The sequence below is a fragment of the Ambystoma mexicanum genome, chromosome 14 (genome assembly GCF_040938575.1).
Source record: "Ambystoma mexicanum isolate Mex_15411 chromosome 14, UKY_AmexF1_1, whole genome shotgun sequence".
Classification (NCBI taxonomy): Eukaryota; Metazoa; Chordata; class Amphibia; order Caudata; family Ambystomatidae; genus Ambystoma; species Ambystoma mexicanum.
In genome coordinates, this window is record NC_090940.1 from 626,886,189 (window position 1) to 626,905,234 (window position 19,046).

The window sequence follows — 19,046 nt, forward strand, 5'->3', positions numbered from 1 at the left end:
TACTATACACATCCTGTCAGTCCACTAACAGCATGCCTTTCATTCACCCATGGGAACATCATCTGAGACCGAAGGCAGACAACCAGGGACGTCGAGGGAGAAAGGACGTGCACTTCGCCCAGCACACCATCTGTCAACATCTGCTGCAGGCACCCCGGCCATCCGGGAAGTCACAATGGCCCAGGTACACCACGCCGAGGAGACCAACACCCCTGCTGCCCCCGCGACACAGCAAGCACCTTGGCCCAGCATCCCTGCTGCCCCTGGGACACAGCAAGCACCTCTTCGCAACATCCCCGCTGCCCCTACAATCCCACAGGGACGTGCACCACCACCAGCCCACCAGGCTGAGAACCATTGCACAGACAGCAGTCCAGAGGAAGTGGCCATTGAGGCAGCCGGAATCGGCAGCGAGCAGAGCCTGAACACCCTGGAAGCACTGGCACAATTCAGCCCCATGCTCTCCCCCACCCCATCTTTGCAGGAAATTAGCAGCCATATCCAACGGATGGAGGAACGGCAGGACATGCTGGCGGCACTGGTTCAGCAGAACCTCCAGGAGTTTAGGCTGCAACGTGAAAGCAACCAGACCATTGGGCGCCGGGTTGCACGTGCCATTGGACTGTGTGCCACATCCAATATGCAGATGTCACGGAGGGTCTGTGAGGTGTGAGGGCAACAGTGTCCACTCGAACATACCAGAAACAATGGCGCTGGCCCTACAGGCCAACATGGCGCGCATACCGCTGCATAACCCAACAATGCCCCCCACCAGCACCACACCAACTAGCTCACAAGCAGGCAGCCCCAGGAGAAGGTCCACGCGGCTGTCTGGGGCGTCTCAGAGGGACAGACATGCGGCCAAGCGTGGCAGGAAGTAGTGTTGTTTGACCGACACTTGTTGCACATGTTGGCATTTTCAGCCTGAGAGCTGGGTGGGTACATTTGGGAGGTGGAGGGGGGTCCATATTTGGGATAGGTAGTTGGGGCCTGGGAGCTGGGTTGGTACATTTGGAAGGTGGAGGGGGTCCATAGTTGGGGCTTGGGAGCTGGGTGGGTACGTTTGGGAGGTGGTCCATAGTTGGGATAGGTAATTGGGGCCTGGGAGCTGGGTGGGTACGTTTGGGCGGGTATTGCTGTAGCACCGGTTTAAATTTTGTCATCATAATATACTGGATTGTTAATCTGAATAACGAGTGGACAATCTTCTTCTGTGCGTGTATGAATTATTTAATGTAAGTGTTACAAACTATGTGTGGGATAATGTGCTCCATGTGCTTGTGATGATTGTTCAGAGAAAATTGTGACAAAGGTCTTCACGTGCATGTTGTCCATCCATGGCACCCCGCCCTGGTTGCACACCCATCCCATCATCATCATCGTCGTCGTTGTCCTCCTCCTCCTCATCTGCTGGGTCCATGTCCGGGGGAAGTGCAATGTTCTGGTGTATACACGTATTGTGCTGCATACCACATGCCAGCACAATTTTGCCAACCTTTACAGGGTTATACATCAATGCCACTTAAGGAGTCCAAAAGTCTGCTCTATGATGCTCCATGTGCATATGTGTGCCCGGTTGTAGGCCTCCTCATGCCTGTTCTGCGGTCGTCTGACGGGTGTCATGAGCCATGGCGTGAGGGGATATCCGGCATCACCTGCATGGGAATGACAGAAAAGTGTTCGGATGTTTATGGTGGGAATTTGGTGTTGGCGATGATGGCATGTACACAGTCTCAGTATTTTGTTAGCACACAACATAGTACATGCCACAGATTTCAGAATGTATTCTGCTAAATTGTCTTGGATCAACTTTTAAATATTACACACTTGGCTCATCCATTCCTACTAAGACTGTTTGGCCTGCTCAAAGTCTGCATTCATGATATTGCCTTCTAAGCAACTACATGTCTTATTCCTTACAATTTACACAATGCTGTGTTTCTACGTACTAGGTGCTTCATGTCTAGTAAGGTGCTGACAAAATCAGCGTCATGCACCCGCAGCGCAAAGGAGTGAAGACGCCGCTTCGCGGAGCGGGAGAAATAGGCATTGTGCTCATGGGAGCACCTGCTACTTTCTCACCGGTGCCGATACTCCCATTAACATGTCACCATGGCATGGTGTTTTCACACATATCAGGTCTCAGGTAATGCAATCAACAATGGTTCTGTAAACAGTTTTTTTGTTTGTTTTGCCCCTTATGGAGTATTTTAAGGTCCCCAGTGGTACGTTGGTATATCGCCTCCCCTAGGGCGGTAAGTTATAGAGGGGAGGTTTCCCTTGCACTAGATTGTTCCAAAAGGTGCAAAAGAAATTAACTTTAAAAACACATGTGTTTTGTACAGCATGTGTGTACTGTTGTGACAAATGGAGAAATATCAGCTTTATTATTTTCCTATGGCAAACAGTACAGGTTATTAAAAAAGGGTTGGCGGATTTTCCTATACCTAGTCAGGACTGCCAACAGAAAATGACCGAAATGCGGTCACGGTGCTACCGGGTGCAGTAGCACCATGGGGGGTCACTTTGCTGTCACAGTGTTTCTGCCATCGCAAGTCAGAATGTGCCGGTTAGGAAAACTGCAGGTACAGTGCTACTGGCACCCTTGATTCCAGACCGGCAAGCTTGTAATGAGGCCCAATATCTTTTTAATCAGGGTCCACTTACCTCCATTAATGTGCAATAAAGTAATACTTTTTCCCTTATACTGTTTGGTATTTAAATAGCACCCTATATTTTTTTAATTGCTCATAAGCAAGGGTCTGTTGGATCAATGCCATCTGTTATGTTCACATTCTGTAGAGCTAAATACACAACAAGGTGTGGGCCAATAACGTATGAAAGTGTAAATCATCCTAAGAATTGAGTACAATTTGTTCCTCTTTTTCTATCCACTGTTATATAGGCGGCCCACCAGCGTTGCCTAGGGACAGCAGCACCGAGAGGTAGGGACAGCTAGAATTTTCTCTGTCCCTCTTTGCAAACTACCACTTTGCTGTCTTTTACCCGACAGGCCCAGACTTTTGTTTGGTGTTATCTGTAGATCATAGCACTCTATAGTATAATAGGTGAACATGGTCCTTACTGTTTCACTTTCCTCTGTGACATGTAGCCTCATCTACGAACATTATATATGTTCGTTGGCGCTCTGACGATAGGGTTTGCCTGCCTACCCCTCTCTTTCTTTGTGTTACCCCTACAAAATTAACGATTCTTCTGAATTTGTTCCATTCTTCACAGTGAATATCAGTGACTATGGAGGAAGCAAAAGTGTTTTGATCCCAAAGCCGAATAAAGATCCCTCAAACTGTGGATCCTACCGCCCGATGGCTCTAATCAATATAGATGCTAAAATGAATGCGAAGATTCTGGCTACAAGATTGGATCCACTTTTACCTGATCTGATCTCTTCGATTCAGTCGTGCGTTATTCGCAGTCGCCAGACTTGCGACAATATACAGAAAGTCGCTTATCTAAAGGTGGAAAAGAAGAATACTCTCGCAATCCTTTGGTCTTTAGATGCTGAGAAGGTATTTGATCGCGTGGAGTGGGCTTTTCTGTTTGAAGTTCTTAAATGTACAGGATTTAGGGATCATTTTCGTTCAATGGTTCAAGTGAATTATATTTCTCCTTCGATTCGATTGCAGATAAATGAGGGATTGACTGAGAAGATCAAACTTCATAGGAGCACCAAACATGGATGAGCGTGGTCGCCTCTTTTCTTTGTCGTCTATCTCAAACCATAACAAACCTATGGCATCCAGGGTATCCCTTTTGGAACTAGGGAACATAAAATGTCAGCCTTTGCAGATAATAAACTACTGACGCTGTCTAGTCCAGCTCAGTAGTTGATAAGGGTGAGGAAGGAGTAATGCCCGTTTGTCCATGGTGTGGCGCTGATGATGCAGATCTCATACATATGTCTTGGCAGTGTGCGCTGGTGCATGCTTTTTGGCAGCAGATAGAGTTGGCTTGTGTTAACGCTGGGGTCACGCGACATCAGTGGGACCCGATTGAATGTTTGCTGGGCGTTTACCGCAGGCCGAACAAATATTGTTCATTTATGGACCTAACCTGTGTCTTGGCAAAACACGCAATGCAACGCCCTGGAAGCTAAAGAAGGGGCCACAATATTGGTTATGGTACTAAGCCGTTGAGTTATGGAGTGCAGCAGAGACTGCTGCTTAGTAGAGGGCCCTATGAAATGGTGTTCGGCAGCCCTCAGAGAACGTTGAGGCATGGAACACACTCCTTCTTGCGATGTTCCATCCATCGGACGATAAACCCCCTTGAACGCTTGATTGTGGCCTCTTTGATTATGATGTAATACTTTTCCTGAGTGACATTTATGTTAGTCAGTGGGCCCCATTTGAGTGTGCTGCACTAATCCCTGTGGGGGCTGCCTAGGAAAGACTCTCCTGCAGGCCCGATCTGACCGCCGACCCTTGCCGACTCATTGGACAATGTTAACCCAGGATGCCTTGTTTTCTTTATGTTGTTTCTTCTTTTTTCTTTTGTCTATGGTTACTCCTTGTTTACTGTTGTGCATATCATTTGCTCTTTTGTGATGTGATCTACTCAATAGAACAAGGAAGATTACATACTGCTAATAAAAAAGAATTTAATATAAAAAGATAGGGGTGAGGAGGGAGTTAGATATCTTGTTAAGGGTTGTAGTCTGTAAGGTAAATTTTGAGAAGTCGGAAAGTATTCATTTGACATTGGACCATGGAGAGCTAAGCTCCTCCAAAGTATCTTGTCATTTCGTTGGACGTTTTGTAGTATTAAATATTTTGGGGTGCATCTTACCACAACAATTGGTGGTCTATATGAGGCTAAATTTCCCATTGTAATAATGCACGTTGCAAGGAGATCTTGCTAAATGGTCCCCACTTGCGGTCTAACGGTTGGGAAGAATTGCGGCAATTAAAATGGTTACATTTCTATTCCAGGGCGGCCAAGTGAAGTTACCGGTTCAGTTTTTTTCGAGACCTGTACCACGTTTCCTTCACCTTTCACACAGATATTTGGGAACCTGCAATTCACCCCGGGAGTGGAAAAGGAAGCATTTAAGACTTGAGGGTTGCAGGATGTAATAGATTACGTTACTTGTTTGAAGGGATGGAGATTAGATCATTTAACAATGGTCAGCCTCGCAGGACAAGTCCGCAAAGTTGAACGACGCTGGTTCGCAGGAGACGCTGCCCGGCGACACATAACACACTTGTTACGCCCACGCCCACGCTACCGAGCCTATATAATCTGCGGTTTGGACCCTCTGCAGGAAAGCCCTCGCAGGACAAAATCGCGGTGTTGAATGACACAGGTTCGCAGGAGATGCTGCCCAACCACATGTAACACTCTTGTTACGTCCCACATTACCGAGCCTATATAATCCAAAGTTCTGACCCGACGACACGTAACACGATTGCTACGTCCAAGCGAACCAAGCCTATTTAATCTGAGTTTCTGACCCTCTGCGGCAAAGTCTTCGCAGGACAAGGCTGCAGTGTTGAACGACGCAGGTGTTTGGTGACAAAGGGGTCTGCGGTGCAAACAGCGAGTGCGGACGATCCACCCTTCTGTCTGTAGCCGCCAGTTAAGAAGTTAGGAATTGCTTGCTCTGAGCTTCTTAGCCCTCCGACTGCACTTCTCCTCTGACTCTGTTCCCCCCTTACCCCTGCAAGTTGTGCCTTTGCCCCTGTCCCTTGCTGGGGTCACCCCCTACCTGCACTGTCCCATTCCCCCCCTCCTTGAGTTCCCCCTCTAGCCCCTTTCTTCCTAGTCCCCCCGTGCGTCCTCTCCGAGTGGTCCCCTGCACTCCTTGATCATGTGTGTATCTGCGCATCTCTATCCTTGCCTGTTGTGTGCCCATCCCCGGCCCGCTAATCCCTCACAACCCCCGATTGTGTGTGCTGCTGCGCCCTTGCATTCCTTGGCTTCGTTCGGGCTGTGTTGTGTCCCCGACTTCAGTGGTCCCTTGCAAGCTCTGATCGCGTCTGCCTCTATGCCTCTTCCATCTTTGGCTCTTCCGCACTGCACACCCCCGATTGCGTGGTACCTTGCATTCTTCGAGTGCGTGTGCCTCCGTGTCCATCCATCCTTGCCTGTTCGTGCTATATGTCGTCGGCCTGCGCTGTCCCTCGCAATCCTGTGATTGCGTGTGCCTAAGCACCCCTTCCATCCTTTCCGCGCTCACGCCTGTGCGTCCCTTTGCCCTCGTGTTCCCTTGCAATCCTCGATTGCGTGGTTCCCTTGCACTCTCCCTCTGGCCTGCAATCCTCGATCGTGTGGGTTCCTCGCACTCTCCCTCCTTGGCAAGGTAGGCAACTGCGCATCCCTGCCCTCATCTCCTTACAAGAGCGCCTCACACCCTCCCCTCTGTTATCGTAGTGTATTGCTCTGTGTTCTGCTGTACTCTTCCTTCTTCTAGGTTTCCTTCGTCGACTGCTCTGTTTTGCTGTGCACTGCTCTGTGCTCTGCTGTTTTCTTCCCTCTTCTAGGGTTTCTGTCATCGATTGCTCTGTTTTTTCTTGATGCCCTGGTAACCTGATTGTTGTTCACATTATTGCCTTATGTTCTGTTGTGCTCTTCCTGCCGACCTCTTCGTCTCCTTCAGTTAATTATTTACTATTTGTCCTGTCTCGTTCAGTCTCGTCTGCTTGCACCCCCAGTGTCTCCCTCCCACTGTTCTTTCCCACTCCCCATCTCCACCCCTCTTACTCTCTCCACCACCTCCTCTATAGTGCTCTCTTTCTCCTATCTTCTCTGACTGCTTCTCTATTGACTATACTGCCCTTCTCACCAAGTCTGGTAGGAAGCAGTTAAAAAAGGATATCCTGGTCTACAACACAGCTCTCTCTATCAGCGATACCTATACCAGTGCTTCCTCCAGACAGACCCTCACCGACATCCTTTATCATTCCCTCACCAGACCTATGGACTATTCATATGGTCTGTGCTCCCTCCTTTTTTGTTCCTTTCCCATTAATGGTGGCACCCGGTGGGAGGCCCTCCTGGCCCTCTTCCACTCCTCTAAGGTCATAATGTTTACCCGATTGGCACTGTCTTGGTCCAAGGCCCTCAAGCCAACCTCCCCCTCTTTGATAGACGCTTCCCGTGCCTGAGCAACTTCCTTTCCTCTCCTGCTGCCCCTTCTCTCCCTCCTTCGGCTTCCTTTCCTCTCTCCTCAGCCAACTCTCTGGCGCTCTCATCATCCTCCTTGGCTATCTTGCCTTCCTCTTCTCCCCTACCCCTCCCCGGAAGTCTTTCAAGGGTGGCAACCTTCTCCATATTGTCACTATCAACTCTCGTTCAGCTGTCAAACACTCCCCTGACATCTGATATTTCCTGGAAGAATGTGCCCTTGAGGCCCTTGGTCTCACCGAGACATGGTTCACAGCCAGCTCAGTCACTAGCTTCGACACTCTCCTCCCCGATGGCTACAAGATATTCTCTGTGCCCAGAACCAATTGTTCTGGTGGGGGTGTAGCCTTGAATTTACCGGAGTGGATTCCTGCCTCTATCATTCCTATGCAGGCCTACTCCGCCTTCTAATGCCTTGTCTGCAGGCTCTCTCTCTCCGGGCTATTCTCTCACCATGGCTACTATCTACCGGCCAGACCACCTTCCTATCCGAGTGGGAGGACCTCTACTCCTCCCTCCTTGCCTCGACCAATCAACTCCTCCTCCTTGGCTCCTTGGAGACTTCAACATCCATCTGGATGCTTCCTGTCCCTCCTCTGGATTCTTTCGGGACCTCTGCAACTCACTCTCTCTTTCTTTCTATTCTTCCCTCTGGCTGAGTCACTCTGCAGGGCACAAGCTGGATGTTCGGATCTCCTCAGACCTCCCTCTCTAACTCTCTCACCACTCCTCTCTCCTTAAGTGATCACTTCCTCCTCTTGTTAAGATGGATTTCTGAACTCTGACCTGGTGGGCAGAGGTTCAGAAGACCAGCCTAGTTTCTGGGAACAGGGTAACCTTCGGGACAAGCCAGACCCATCAAGGTAGCATTGGCAGCGGTCAAGACTAGGTCTCAGGAGGGGTGAGGGTAACTGAAAGACCTCAATGAGCACAGAGTAAAGGACACAAATCCCTCCCAGTCAGGTGTATATATATTAAAAATACAAATACATGTATTCAAGGCCTTTGGGTTTCAACACACAGTAATTATCAACAGTAATACCTTTAAACCAACACAATCCTACTAAAATACATATATACAATTCCAAGTGGCCTAAAGGGTAAAAATAAGAGAATGGGTCCACAGCCTGAAAGAAAAGGCGGTAAATAGTGCAAATACACTTTAGGCAGTTCTGCAACATTCAAATCCTAACTGAGAGGCAGTCCAGTCCCTACGAAGAAGTACTTTCAACTGCTGGTGCACGCGATAGTGCAGAAGGCCAAAACGGGGTCTCTTGTAAGATCTGTAGCAGCTCAGGAAGGTGGGAGAGGTGATGCAGAATAAGTTCCCACTATTGGTGGAGGATCTCCCCAAAATGGCTGAACAGGTTCCAGGATTTGGGAATGGTTCGATAGCTCAGGCTATCTGTGGAAAGGAGAGTGGCCCTCAGGGGACACTTGTGCGTAAAAGTGGATGGATGTGCTAGGGGCCACCAGTAATGGTTGCAAGTGCTCACCGACCCCCGGCGCACTCCGGACCAAACTTCGGCAGTCAAGTCCACTTCGGTTGCAGGTTCAAATGCAGCAGTCGTGCGGCATTTAGCAGCGAAGTTACAGCATTGATTCCCAAACAGGACAGTGGCGATTTCTCCGCTCCTGGTGGCTGGATCAGGCCAGTTTCACTGTAGCAGGCTTCAGGGCACATAGGGGCACAGCAGCAAGGCATCTGCAAAGTTTGTCACTACCGCTGGGTGACACGTTAACCACGTGTACTCCGGTTCAGGTGCTGTCTCTTTACTCCAGACCTGGGAATGCCAAGTGTACCGAATTTGATGTGAGAGTGCCGTGAACACAGAGCTTGCAAAGTACCAGGTTTCAAGAGTCTCCTCGAAACGGCGCGGTGTCAGAGCAAAGGTCCTGCACAAGATGGTCAGCCCACTGGCTGGCTCAGGGACTCTTCCGAGAAGGCTTACTTGCAGGGTTTGATGAAGGAGCCGAGAACAGTTGGTCCCACTATTCAAATGGGTCGAAGCGTCTTTGCAGACCTTCTAGCTCAATCAGATGCAGAAGGGTCCAGCGGGACGACAGCGGGCTTCGGGTGCCAAACCTTCCAACGGGTCACCAGCAGTTCCTCGACTCAGTGAGAACTCAGGAGATCGACCTGGTGTGGGTGTTTGGGGCTCTCTCTTATCAAGAATCTCCTTCGCGCCAAAACAAAGAGGACCCAATGGGAGATTTGCTCAGATACTGACCACGATGGTCCCAGTCATTCACAGCACACCAGACTCTCTGGCATCCAGGATGTGTATTGGAACTAGACAGTCCAGTCCACATCCTGGAAGCGCACACACAAGGCATGCAGAAGCCTGCAAAAGCTTGCAGTTTCACGGGAGAATAAATGCCCAAAATAAGGACTGCCCCGGGTCGGCTCGACCTGGGGAAGGCAAAGGGGCAATATGGCCAAAGGACAGGACAAAAAAACCTTGTGGCATGGCGATTTTGGAGCCAGGGCACCTTCCTGTGCCAACTGCGGTAAACGGGTAAAAATAAAGCGAAAAGATAAGCTGCCACCAGCTCTCTCCAAGGCACATCTGCTCTTCTGTTGAAAGATCCTTTGAGGGAGTCTAGAGCCTTTGAAAATTAAAGGAAGACCCAATCACACTGTACTGTAAGGTACATTGTGCACCTGTTACATGTTACAGAAAAGTTGCAACATTGGAAAGGACTAAGGGAAGCAAAGTCTTCTAGTACTGATTGTCTTCAAGGGCATGTCATTTTCCCCATAACAAACTAAGCGAAAGTCCAGTGGAGTGCAGCTGAAGGCGGTGCTTCACTGGCAAAGTCAGACTATGGCGTTTAAACAGCAGCAAAAATTTTGGGGGTACACAACTGGAGGGAAAACTTTCCATAAATGTGAATCTTTCGTAACACCTCGCCTCTCTCTACACCCCTCGGGCCGAGCCAACCCACACTATCACCCACCTTCTCGGTCATTCGACCCATGAAGCGTTTTTCAGTTGAGGCTTTCGCCGCCACTTTCTCTCCCCCTCCTCCACCTCTGGCTGACTCACATCCTGACACAGCACTTTCCATTCTCCACTCCTCTCTCTCTCTGACACTCTTGAAGCACTTGCCCCCGTCATGAGGATCCGCTTGAAGCCTAAAGCCAAGGGCAATTCCCTGTACGACTCAGACCTCGTCACCCTTAAACGTAAGTGTAGGGTGGCTGAGATGAAATAGCTGGCTGTTACACTCACCTGGTATCCACGGAGGCGCCATACGATACTGGATGGAGGTCTAAGTGCTATCCCGGACACCTCTCTGCTTGGTTATGTGCCAGACGTTGGGTAGCGCCTTAGGTTTTTGTGTGTTGAACTCTCCGTCCTGTGTCTGTGCAGGGGCGCGTGGTTGGTGCGGGCGTTCTGTGGACCTAGTTGCTTCACTGGTCTGTGTGCCCTTATGTCGGGTCAGACCAGCTGTGACTGACTCTGCTTGCTGTCTTCCAGGTGAGTTATGTCTTTTCCGTCTTTATTCTGTCTTTCTTTCCCTCTGTTTTCTGTGTCTTTTCAGCCTCTTGCTCCACTACGCTGTTCCCTAACCATGTCTCTTTGTTTTCACAGGGATGGTTGCGATTGCGGAGTTGCCGTGCTGATGGCGAAGACCACAGTTATTGATGCTCAGAGCGCTGCGCTGTTTATTGGTGTTAATTGCTAATCTATGTTTTCTTCACTTCTTTGTACAGGTTGTGGTGATGTTTCAGAGTGATGAGCAATCGAATCAGTGCTTGTCCAGGTAAGTGCTTCGTTAATGCTGACCTTGTTCCTTCTCCCTTGCAGGTTGCGGTGGAACTCGAAGATGGGCGAGGTAAGAGAAGTGCAGGGTGCTGCCAGGACTCGCTGCTTGCCTAGGTAAGAATTGTTATTAATGCTGTCCTTGCTTCTTTACCTTTGCAGGTTGCGGCGAACTCCGGAGATGGGCGAGGTAAGCGAAGCGCAGGATGGATTCAAGAACGGTTGCTCCACAGGTAAGTGTTCTTGCTTGCTAATGCTGTTCTTGTTCTTCCAGGTTATTAATGGAATCCGGATCTAGGGCTTCAGGATCGGGCCGCCAGAGAAGCAGATGAGCAGGAGCTGGAAACAGTGAGTGTTACGCTGCAGGAGTGCAGAATAACTTGAAGCGTGTTCTGCTGTTTGGGTGCGATTAAAATAGCCCAAGTAAAGTAGGCCCAGCCACACCCAAAACACTAGACCGCATGGCTTGGTTCTAAAGAACTGAGCTGTGTAATAGGCCTCCATGTTGGATTAAGGTCCAAAACTGGTATTGCTTTATTCCCGATAATGAGCCTGGCACCAAAGGCACCAGGACTGACACCATGTATATTTCTGATGGAGTTTTAAGGCCCTTGGGGCCAGTGTGAAGGTCTTTAGCCCCACTGCTGCCAGGGGGCTTTTATACCTGAGGGGGGTCAGGGGCATGGATCGTGACAGCAGCATCGTGTGCATCCACTGACAAACTGACCTGCCGCCTGCTCCAAAGGCAAATATCGACTCTGTCCTCACTAAGAAGAGAACTCATATCCAAGCCCGCGTCTCAGCAGCATCCAACAACTCGGCTGAACTCTTTAAAATCTGCAAGGAGCTGGCCAATCCTGCTGCAGTCCCCATCTCTCTTGTCCCCTCCCAGGCCCTGGCCTCTCATTTCATCACTAAAACCCAGGACATCCTGTCCACCCTCTCGTCCTCTCCTCCTTCTCCCTCTACTCTCTCCTCTACCTCTGGCCTCCCTGCAGCCACATCTCCTCCTCCCTTCTCTGCCTTTCCTTTGTTCACCCCTTATGAGGTTTCTAGACAAGTCTGATCCATGAAAGTCTTGTCAAAACAAATTCTTCCCTATTCTTCCAAAACCATCAAGGACCACATGGACACCCTCGCTCTAGCCTTGGCCCATTTCTGCAATCACCCTTTCACCACTGGAACCTCCCTCAGCCGACCCCTCCTGTCCGGCTAACTATCGCCATGTCTCCTTCACTCCTTTCCTGGGCAAACTCTTGGAAAAGCTGGCCATCTCCCAGCTTAATCTTCACACTGAATCTGCTGGTTCTCTCCATGACCATCAGTCTGGCTTCCGAGCAGCCAGAAGCATGGAAACTACTCTCCTAAATATCCACGAAGACCTGCTCACCACTCTGTCCTCATCCTACACAATCTCTCATCTGCTTTGAACACGGTCAACCATGCCATCCTGCTCAACCGGCTCTGAAATAACCTGGGTATCACTGATCAGGACCTGGCCTGGCTGACCTCTCTTCTCGGACCGACACTCCCAGGTCCAACTCAGGTCCTTCCTCTTCTCTCTCTCTACATGTGGTGTTTCCCCAGGGGTCCAACCTTTTCCCCTGGCTTTTCAACCAATACCTGGCACCTCTCACCCACTGCATTGGCGCTCTCTGCACCAACCTTCAGTGCTATGCGGATGACACACTGCTCATTTTCGGGCTCCCCTCTGCCGCCTCTTCTCCCTCTCTCATCGCGGATTGCCTGTCTGCAATCCAGGAATGCTTGCTGCGAACTATCTCTGCCTGAATGCCAGCAAGACAGAGATCCTCCTCATCGGCTCACCTGCACCTTCTTTCCTGTCAATCTCTGGCCGGCCTCCCCTGGCGCTCTTCCTGCTCCCACCTGTGAGGCTATGAACCTTGGGGTCATTTTTGACTCCACACTCTCCTTCTCTCCTCTTATCTCCGACGTCTCTAAGAAGCCCAACTACCAGCTGCACCTCCTCAGAGGTATTCTCCCTTTTCTCACCTTCCCCCAGAAGCTCACCGTCTTCAGAGCTCTGGTTCTCTCTAAGCTGGACTATTACAAGAGCTTCCTTTTAAATCTGCCTGCCTCTACTCTCCGACCCTCTGCAACTCATCCAGAACAGGACTGCAAGACTTGTCCTTTGCCTCAAGCCCAGGGATCATCATCTCTCCAGCCCTGAAATCTCTCCATTGGCTCCCAGTCCCTGCAGGGATCAAGTTCAAGACCCTCTGCATTGTTCACAAGGCCTTCCGGGGCCTGGGACCGCAGTACCTCCAACTCTCTCTTCGGAAATATCTTCCTACTCAAGGCTCTTCGCTCCTCCACCTCTGAGCCGCTTCACTAAGCAACGAGTTGCTTGGAACATCCTCCCTGCCTCTCTGCAACTTGAGGAGAACCATCTCCGGTTCCGGAAGCACAAGACTTTCCCCTTTGCTTCTGCCTTCTCTCTTCCTCCTGCTGATCTCTTTTCTGATTCTGCACTGGTCACCTGTCTACCCTCTGAATTTGGGCCCAGGTCCCTGCCCGCCCTGTTCCCTGCCAGCCCAGTTTCACACCTGCTCTGCCTCCTGGCAACCCCGGCACTTTTTGGGTCTGTATCTGCAACCTTACAGTCCCCTTACCTACACTTATTTGACACCTGTTGTTCGCACTTAACCTCATACTTGCCAGCTGCTTGGCTGAATTAGTCGGTTTTGTCCTTTGTATTACACTCTCCCATCCCCCCTACCCTGCACTTGCACAATCTCAATGTCAGTAGGCCTAGTAAGATTGTTGTCTTTTGTCCTCCCTCTGTTCCCCCCCCTTGCCTCATCACGCCTTGAAACACTTGTGTATAGGTGCGTTATAAATGCAATGTCATATCAGCCGGTTTTTCACCTCCCTGAGAAGCAAAGACTCAGCTATTATCAGCTTCTTCACTGGTCTAATAGTCCACTTAATAAATAAGCAGTGCTTAGACCACTTACACCACTTGAGAAATTCCTGCTTGCTCACGCAGGATCCAGGGGATTGCTTTTAACTCTTTAGAAGATATTTCTTGGATGACCAACCAAATGTGGAATGCTATATATGACCAATTGACATACTGGGGAGCAGTGGGAAGATCTCTGGAGTGATATTACAAAGTAGCACGCGCAGTTCAGGTGAGAGAAATGCCTCCTCTGTGTTAAGAAAGGAAGAAGGCAATGTGCACGGAATCGCACAGTGTACAACTTTGAATCTAAATATGTGCATACAATACCCAAGACTTGTGTATACTAAAACCCAGGAGTACAAATAGAGTGAAACAATAATACCAATATATGAAAAGGGATGTGGGGTAAGCACTTAGAACCCCCTTATGACTGAAAGGAAAGTCGGCAAACTCCTTACCCACTATGCTATTACAGATACTGACAGCGCTAAACCCACGTAGAGGGCAAGCAAGGACAGGATCTGTGAGCTGACACTCTGGATGATACTGAATAAGGAACTTAGAAACAGTACTCATGAGGACTGGAAAGACCACTTGAATGTCAGTAAACTCACGAACCCAGTTGATCAAACAAACAGGGACCCTGAAGGCTATAACAGCAATGGGTGGAGGAAACTAAATACATAAGACCCTAGTCAAGGGGCAAGTAGGAATAGTGATTATAAAATAGTGAGGAAAACAAAAGGGCATTCACACTGGGACTAGTTACAATAACACCCACACCTAATAATCAATGGGAAATAAATGCAGAAGTGCGATGGAAAACATGGAATGGATCCCAATAGAAAGGATCAGGAGCAGGGAAAATGATATCACAAAAGGAAACCTTAAGGCAGGAAGCTAAATCTATAAAGGGAAAGACTAAAGCATCAAGTTTTTCAGTAGCAAAGGACAGCAACAAAGAAACAGAGGACACAGGCAAATTGGGCAGCATCAAAGGGTAAAGCACAGAGAAAGGCTGCCTGCAGACAGAGGAAGACAGAAAGGGAAATCCAGAAAGCAGAAATCAATTAAGCACAAAAATCCGAAATCCAGGGCAGAGGAACAAGAAACAGGAACTAGGAACTAGGCACAAAAGCTAGGAACAAGGGACCAGTCACAACAGGAACACTGCAACAATGACCAGCGCTGGACTGAAGCAAACTGAGGCTTTTAAATCTGCTTAACGAGCACACCCCTCAGGTGTGCCGCCTGCTGCACCTGCAGCCACAGGTGTTGCCTGTCCTCCACCCAGCCTTGTCCTGCAAGGGAGGAGGTGAAGCAGTGAGCCAGGCATTCTGGGAAGCATAGTCATTTGATTAAAGTAGCATGCTGGCTGCCAAAAACCTGGAATGGATCCGGAAGGGAAGTAACTTGGAAAATAAGGTTTTAGCGCTCCCAATTCATCAGAACACTGTAGCATAAGGTCCGGAAGAAATGTCCAGTAGGGAATAAACCCCAAAACATGCCCCCAAGTGGCAGGAACGGGAGCGAAGGGAGCGAGCCGTGACACTCTGTCTCTGCACCCCCTCTAAAACTCCTGCAGTACTTGAGGGTTAATACCGTGGGAGCAGGAGCTCCGGTGCGCTGCAGGAGCAGCACTCGAGCACCTTTCCCCAGCCCAGCTGATTGAGGTAGGCCTGCTGGCTACCTCCCCCACCGAGGCCGAGTAGAGGCTCTGGATTATTCTTAGCGCTCTCACGTGTAGTAATCACCCCCACGACGAGCCGCTGCATGCAAGACAAGTTGCTTGCATTATCAGGCTCACCCAAGGAAGCTGTTCCCGTAAACTTCACCTCCTCCATTTGCCTACACGTGGCTTCACCCGCTCCAAGATGGCAGCCCCCCACCTACCCAATCGGCAGCCACAGCTAAAAGCTGCACCATCTGCCGTCCCATTGGTCGAGGCACCCTTTGTGCCAATCCGTGACCGGAGGCGTGAGCCGGCCCACCTCCAGGAAGGCCCACTCTAGCAAGGCTGGTGCCTGTCCAAGCCTATCCTGCCGTCTGCCAAGAACCCTCCCCTACTGAGGTCCCCCATCTCAGCCGCAACCCAGATATCAGCTGAAGTTGGAGTCCCCCCCACCCCCAACCACAGGAGCAGTGCCTTGTCTCCACCTGGTAAGGTCGCCCTCCACCCCTTATCCCAGAAGCGACAGACTACGTGCACTACGTACCCCCCTGCAAATCTGGAATTAGCGTTTGCGCTACCGGACCTAATGCTCATGTAACTCGCATCAAACTTTGTACGCGACCTGAGCTCACTCGATATATATTGAGTCCGGCCAGTGTGGCAAATCTAAGCTATTAATGCTACTCCACAAAGTACTTTACTCTGTTGCCATTCACGCACTGTAAACCCATACATTATGATCACTGCACATGTGCTCCTATACTTTCTTAGCCAAAGGTATCCCTCTGAATCTAGGCGCTGCCCCACTGCATTTTTAGCTCAAGTGTATTACCTCGAATCTAGGTGTTGCCCCATAAGCCTGCCCCCACCTAGGTCAATCTAGCTATACGCAAACCCCAGCCTGTGTTACTCATCCAACTAGCTTCACAACTTAAACCACCAGCACTGCGTAACCTCTGTAGCCAGACCATGACCACCTGGTTCTCTCTTATGTTCCCCTTCTGTGTCATGCCGGACAACGTACCTTGTAGCGGGAATAACTACATAGCCTTCAAGGGCGGCCTAGCCAAACTTGAATGTCCAAGACACTACCCTATCCCTTACCCCACGCCCTTCCTACCACCCCTGCCCCCTTCCCACCTACCCACCACCGGCCTTCAACCTCCCCCATAACACTGCACTCCCAACCAACGCTGATAAAACCCCCAGCTACCTTAAACACAATGCTCCAGGCAGCGCCTCACCCTTTACTAAGTCTAATCACACTAAACCAAATACCATGCCTACCGCCCCACCCAAGCCTCCAGGACCTACTCCCACTATCACTCCAAACCTCACAGACCGCAACAATAGACTAGGCACTAGCCTCCCCGTTACAACTAGCAGGCCTACTGCCAAATCCAACACCAAAACCAACAAGAAGCACAAGGCACCCAACAAGCCCAAACTACTCCCACTAAAAGGAGCCTTACTTAATGTCAGATCCCTTGCAGCCCACCCCACTGAAATCTCCGACATCATTCTAACTAACGATCTTGACGTCCTAGCTTTAACTGAAGCGTCCAGGCCATACGTATCGCTAGCCACCCCAGACAAATACTCTATCGTCAGAGCTGATAGACCCAACGCCAGGGGAGGAGCGTAGCGATCACCTCCAGATCCACCTTAGACTTTAGATCAATCTCCTCAGTGCCAATCAAATCCTGCGAGCTACTCACAGCCAAGCTTCAAACTTCCCCCACAAACACAATGACCTTTCACCTCTTCACCTCATATCGACCCCCAGTCCCCCTTGGGGTCTTTGAAGAAGACATCATCTCTCATTGCTGAAAACTCCAAGCCATCAGCACAAATCATTATCCTCTGAGACTTTAACCTTGGTTATCACGACCCCAATGACGCCCCTGCTGCATCCTTAGCCAATGCCATAACAGAACACAGCTTTGCACAGCTTAACATCCTCCCCACCCATCAGAAAGGTAGAATTTGTATTTTATTTGTATTTTATTGATTTATAAAGCACCTTACGCCAAAGCGCTGTACAAAGAACAACATGATACATAAAACGAACAATAAACTGTTGAAGCATAACAATATGAATAAATCAAACAACAAAACAATGGAAAGAGCAATTAACTGAAAGGGGAAAGGGGGAAAGGGAGAAGGGACAGGTTGGGGGTGGAGTGAAGGAGGAGGAGGGCAAGGGGGGAAAGGGAGGGAGGAAAACGGGGGTAGAGGAGGGGAGGGAGAGAGTCAGGGAAAGAGAAGAAGGGGGAAGTAGAAGGGGGGTAGGGGATTCAAGGAGGAGGATGGAGGAGAAGAGATTTCAGGGAAGTGCGGAATGAAGGGAAGGAGGGGGAAGAACGGATGGCAAGAGGAAGGGAGTTCCAGTGTAAAGGAGCTAAGAGCTGGAAGGAGCGAAAACGGGAGGAGGCACAGGGAGTAGGAGGTGAAGTGAGAAGGAAATGGTCAGCTGATCGGAGGGAACGGGAGGGAGAGTAGAAGGAGAGAAGGGAGGAGAGATGGGGGGGGGAGACCATGAAGAGATTTGAAGACAAGACAGAGACATTGAAATGTAAGTTGTGAGTGAAAAGGAAGCCAGCCAAGGTAGGAGAGAGAGGAAGAAATGGAATCACGGGAGGTAAGGCGACAAAGGGTGCATACAGCAGAGTGGTAGATAGATTTAAGAGGGGCAAGGTGAGAATTAGGGATTCCAAAGAGTAAGGAAGAGTAGTAGAAGAGGCGGGAGAAGATAAGGGAGGAGATTAAGAGTTTAGTAGCATGGAAAGTGAGAGAGGGGCGGATTTTGCGAATATTGAAGAGGTGGAAGCAGCAGGAGCGAGAAGTGAGGGAGATGTGTTGGGAGAAGGAGAGAGAGGAGTCGAAGAGAACGCCTAGGTTGCAAGCCTGAGAAGAGATAGGAAGATTGGAGGGAGGGAAGTGAATGAAAGGGGAGGAGAGGGAGGGGGAAGAGAGTTAGAGGGAAAAAATAAGACTTCTGTTTTGTCGGTGTTAAGAGAGAGAAATCGGGAAGACATCCAGTTCTTGATGGCAGTGAGGCAGGAAGAGAGCTGTAGGTGGAGGTCAGTTGAGAAGGAGGAGAAGGAGAGGAAGAGTTGAGTGTCGTCGGCATAGAAGTGGTGAGAGATGCCAAACGAGGAGATAACAGGGGCAATGAGGGAGGTGTATAGAGAGAAGAGAAAAGGGCCAAGAACAGAGCCTTGGGGTACGCCATAATCAAGAGGATAGTTAGGAGAGGACCGACCACCCCAGGAGACTGTAAAGGAGCGGGAGGAGAGGTAAGAGGATAACCAGTTGAGGACGGAGCCTTTGAAGCCAAAGGAGGAGAGAGTGTGAAGTAGGAGTGGGTGATCAACAGTGTCAAAGGCTGCAGAGAGATCAAGGAGAATAAGGATAGAGGATTGTTTGCCATGACGGGCAGTAAGAAGGGAGTTCAGAATAGAGGTGAGAGAAGTTTCAGTGGAGTGTTTAGGACGAAAGCCTGATTGGGAGGGTGGTAGGATAGAGAAAT

At 49.8% G+C, this 19,046-nt stretch overlaps 1 protein-coding gene across 1 annotated transcript in view; it reads right to left on the reverse strand.

Annotated features, from left to right (window-relative positions):
- Window positions 1-1,211: 1,211 nt before the first annotated feature.
- The window catches only part of LOC138527068 (potassium channel subfamily K member 1-like), a 90,279-nt gene continuing 72,444 nt past the window's right edge, over window positions 1,212-19,046 (reverse strand). Inside the window, exon 3 of the mRNA XM_069638087.1 lies at window positions 1,212-1,655. Coding sequence (XP_069494188.1) covers window positions 1,513-1,655 — 143 coding nt within the window. The 3' untranslated portion in view covers window positions 1,212-1,512. The remainder of the gene's footprint in view (window positions 1,656-19,046) is intronic.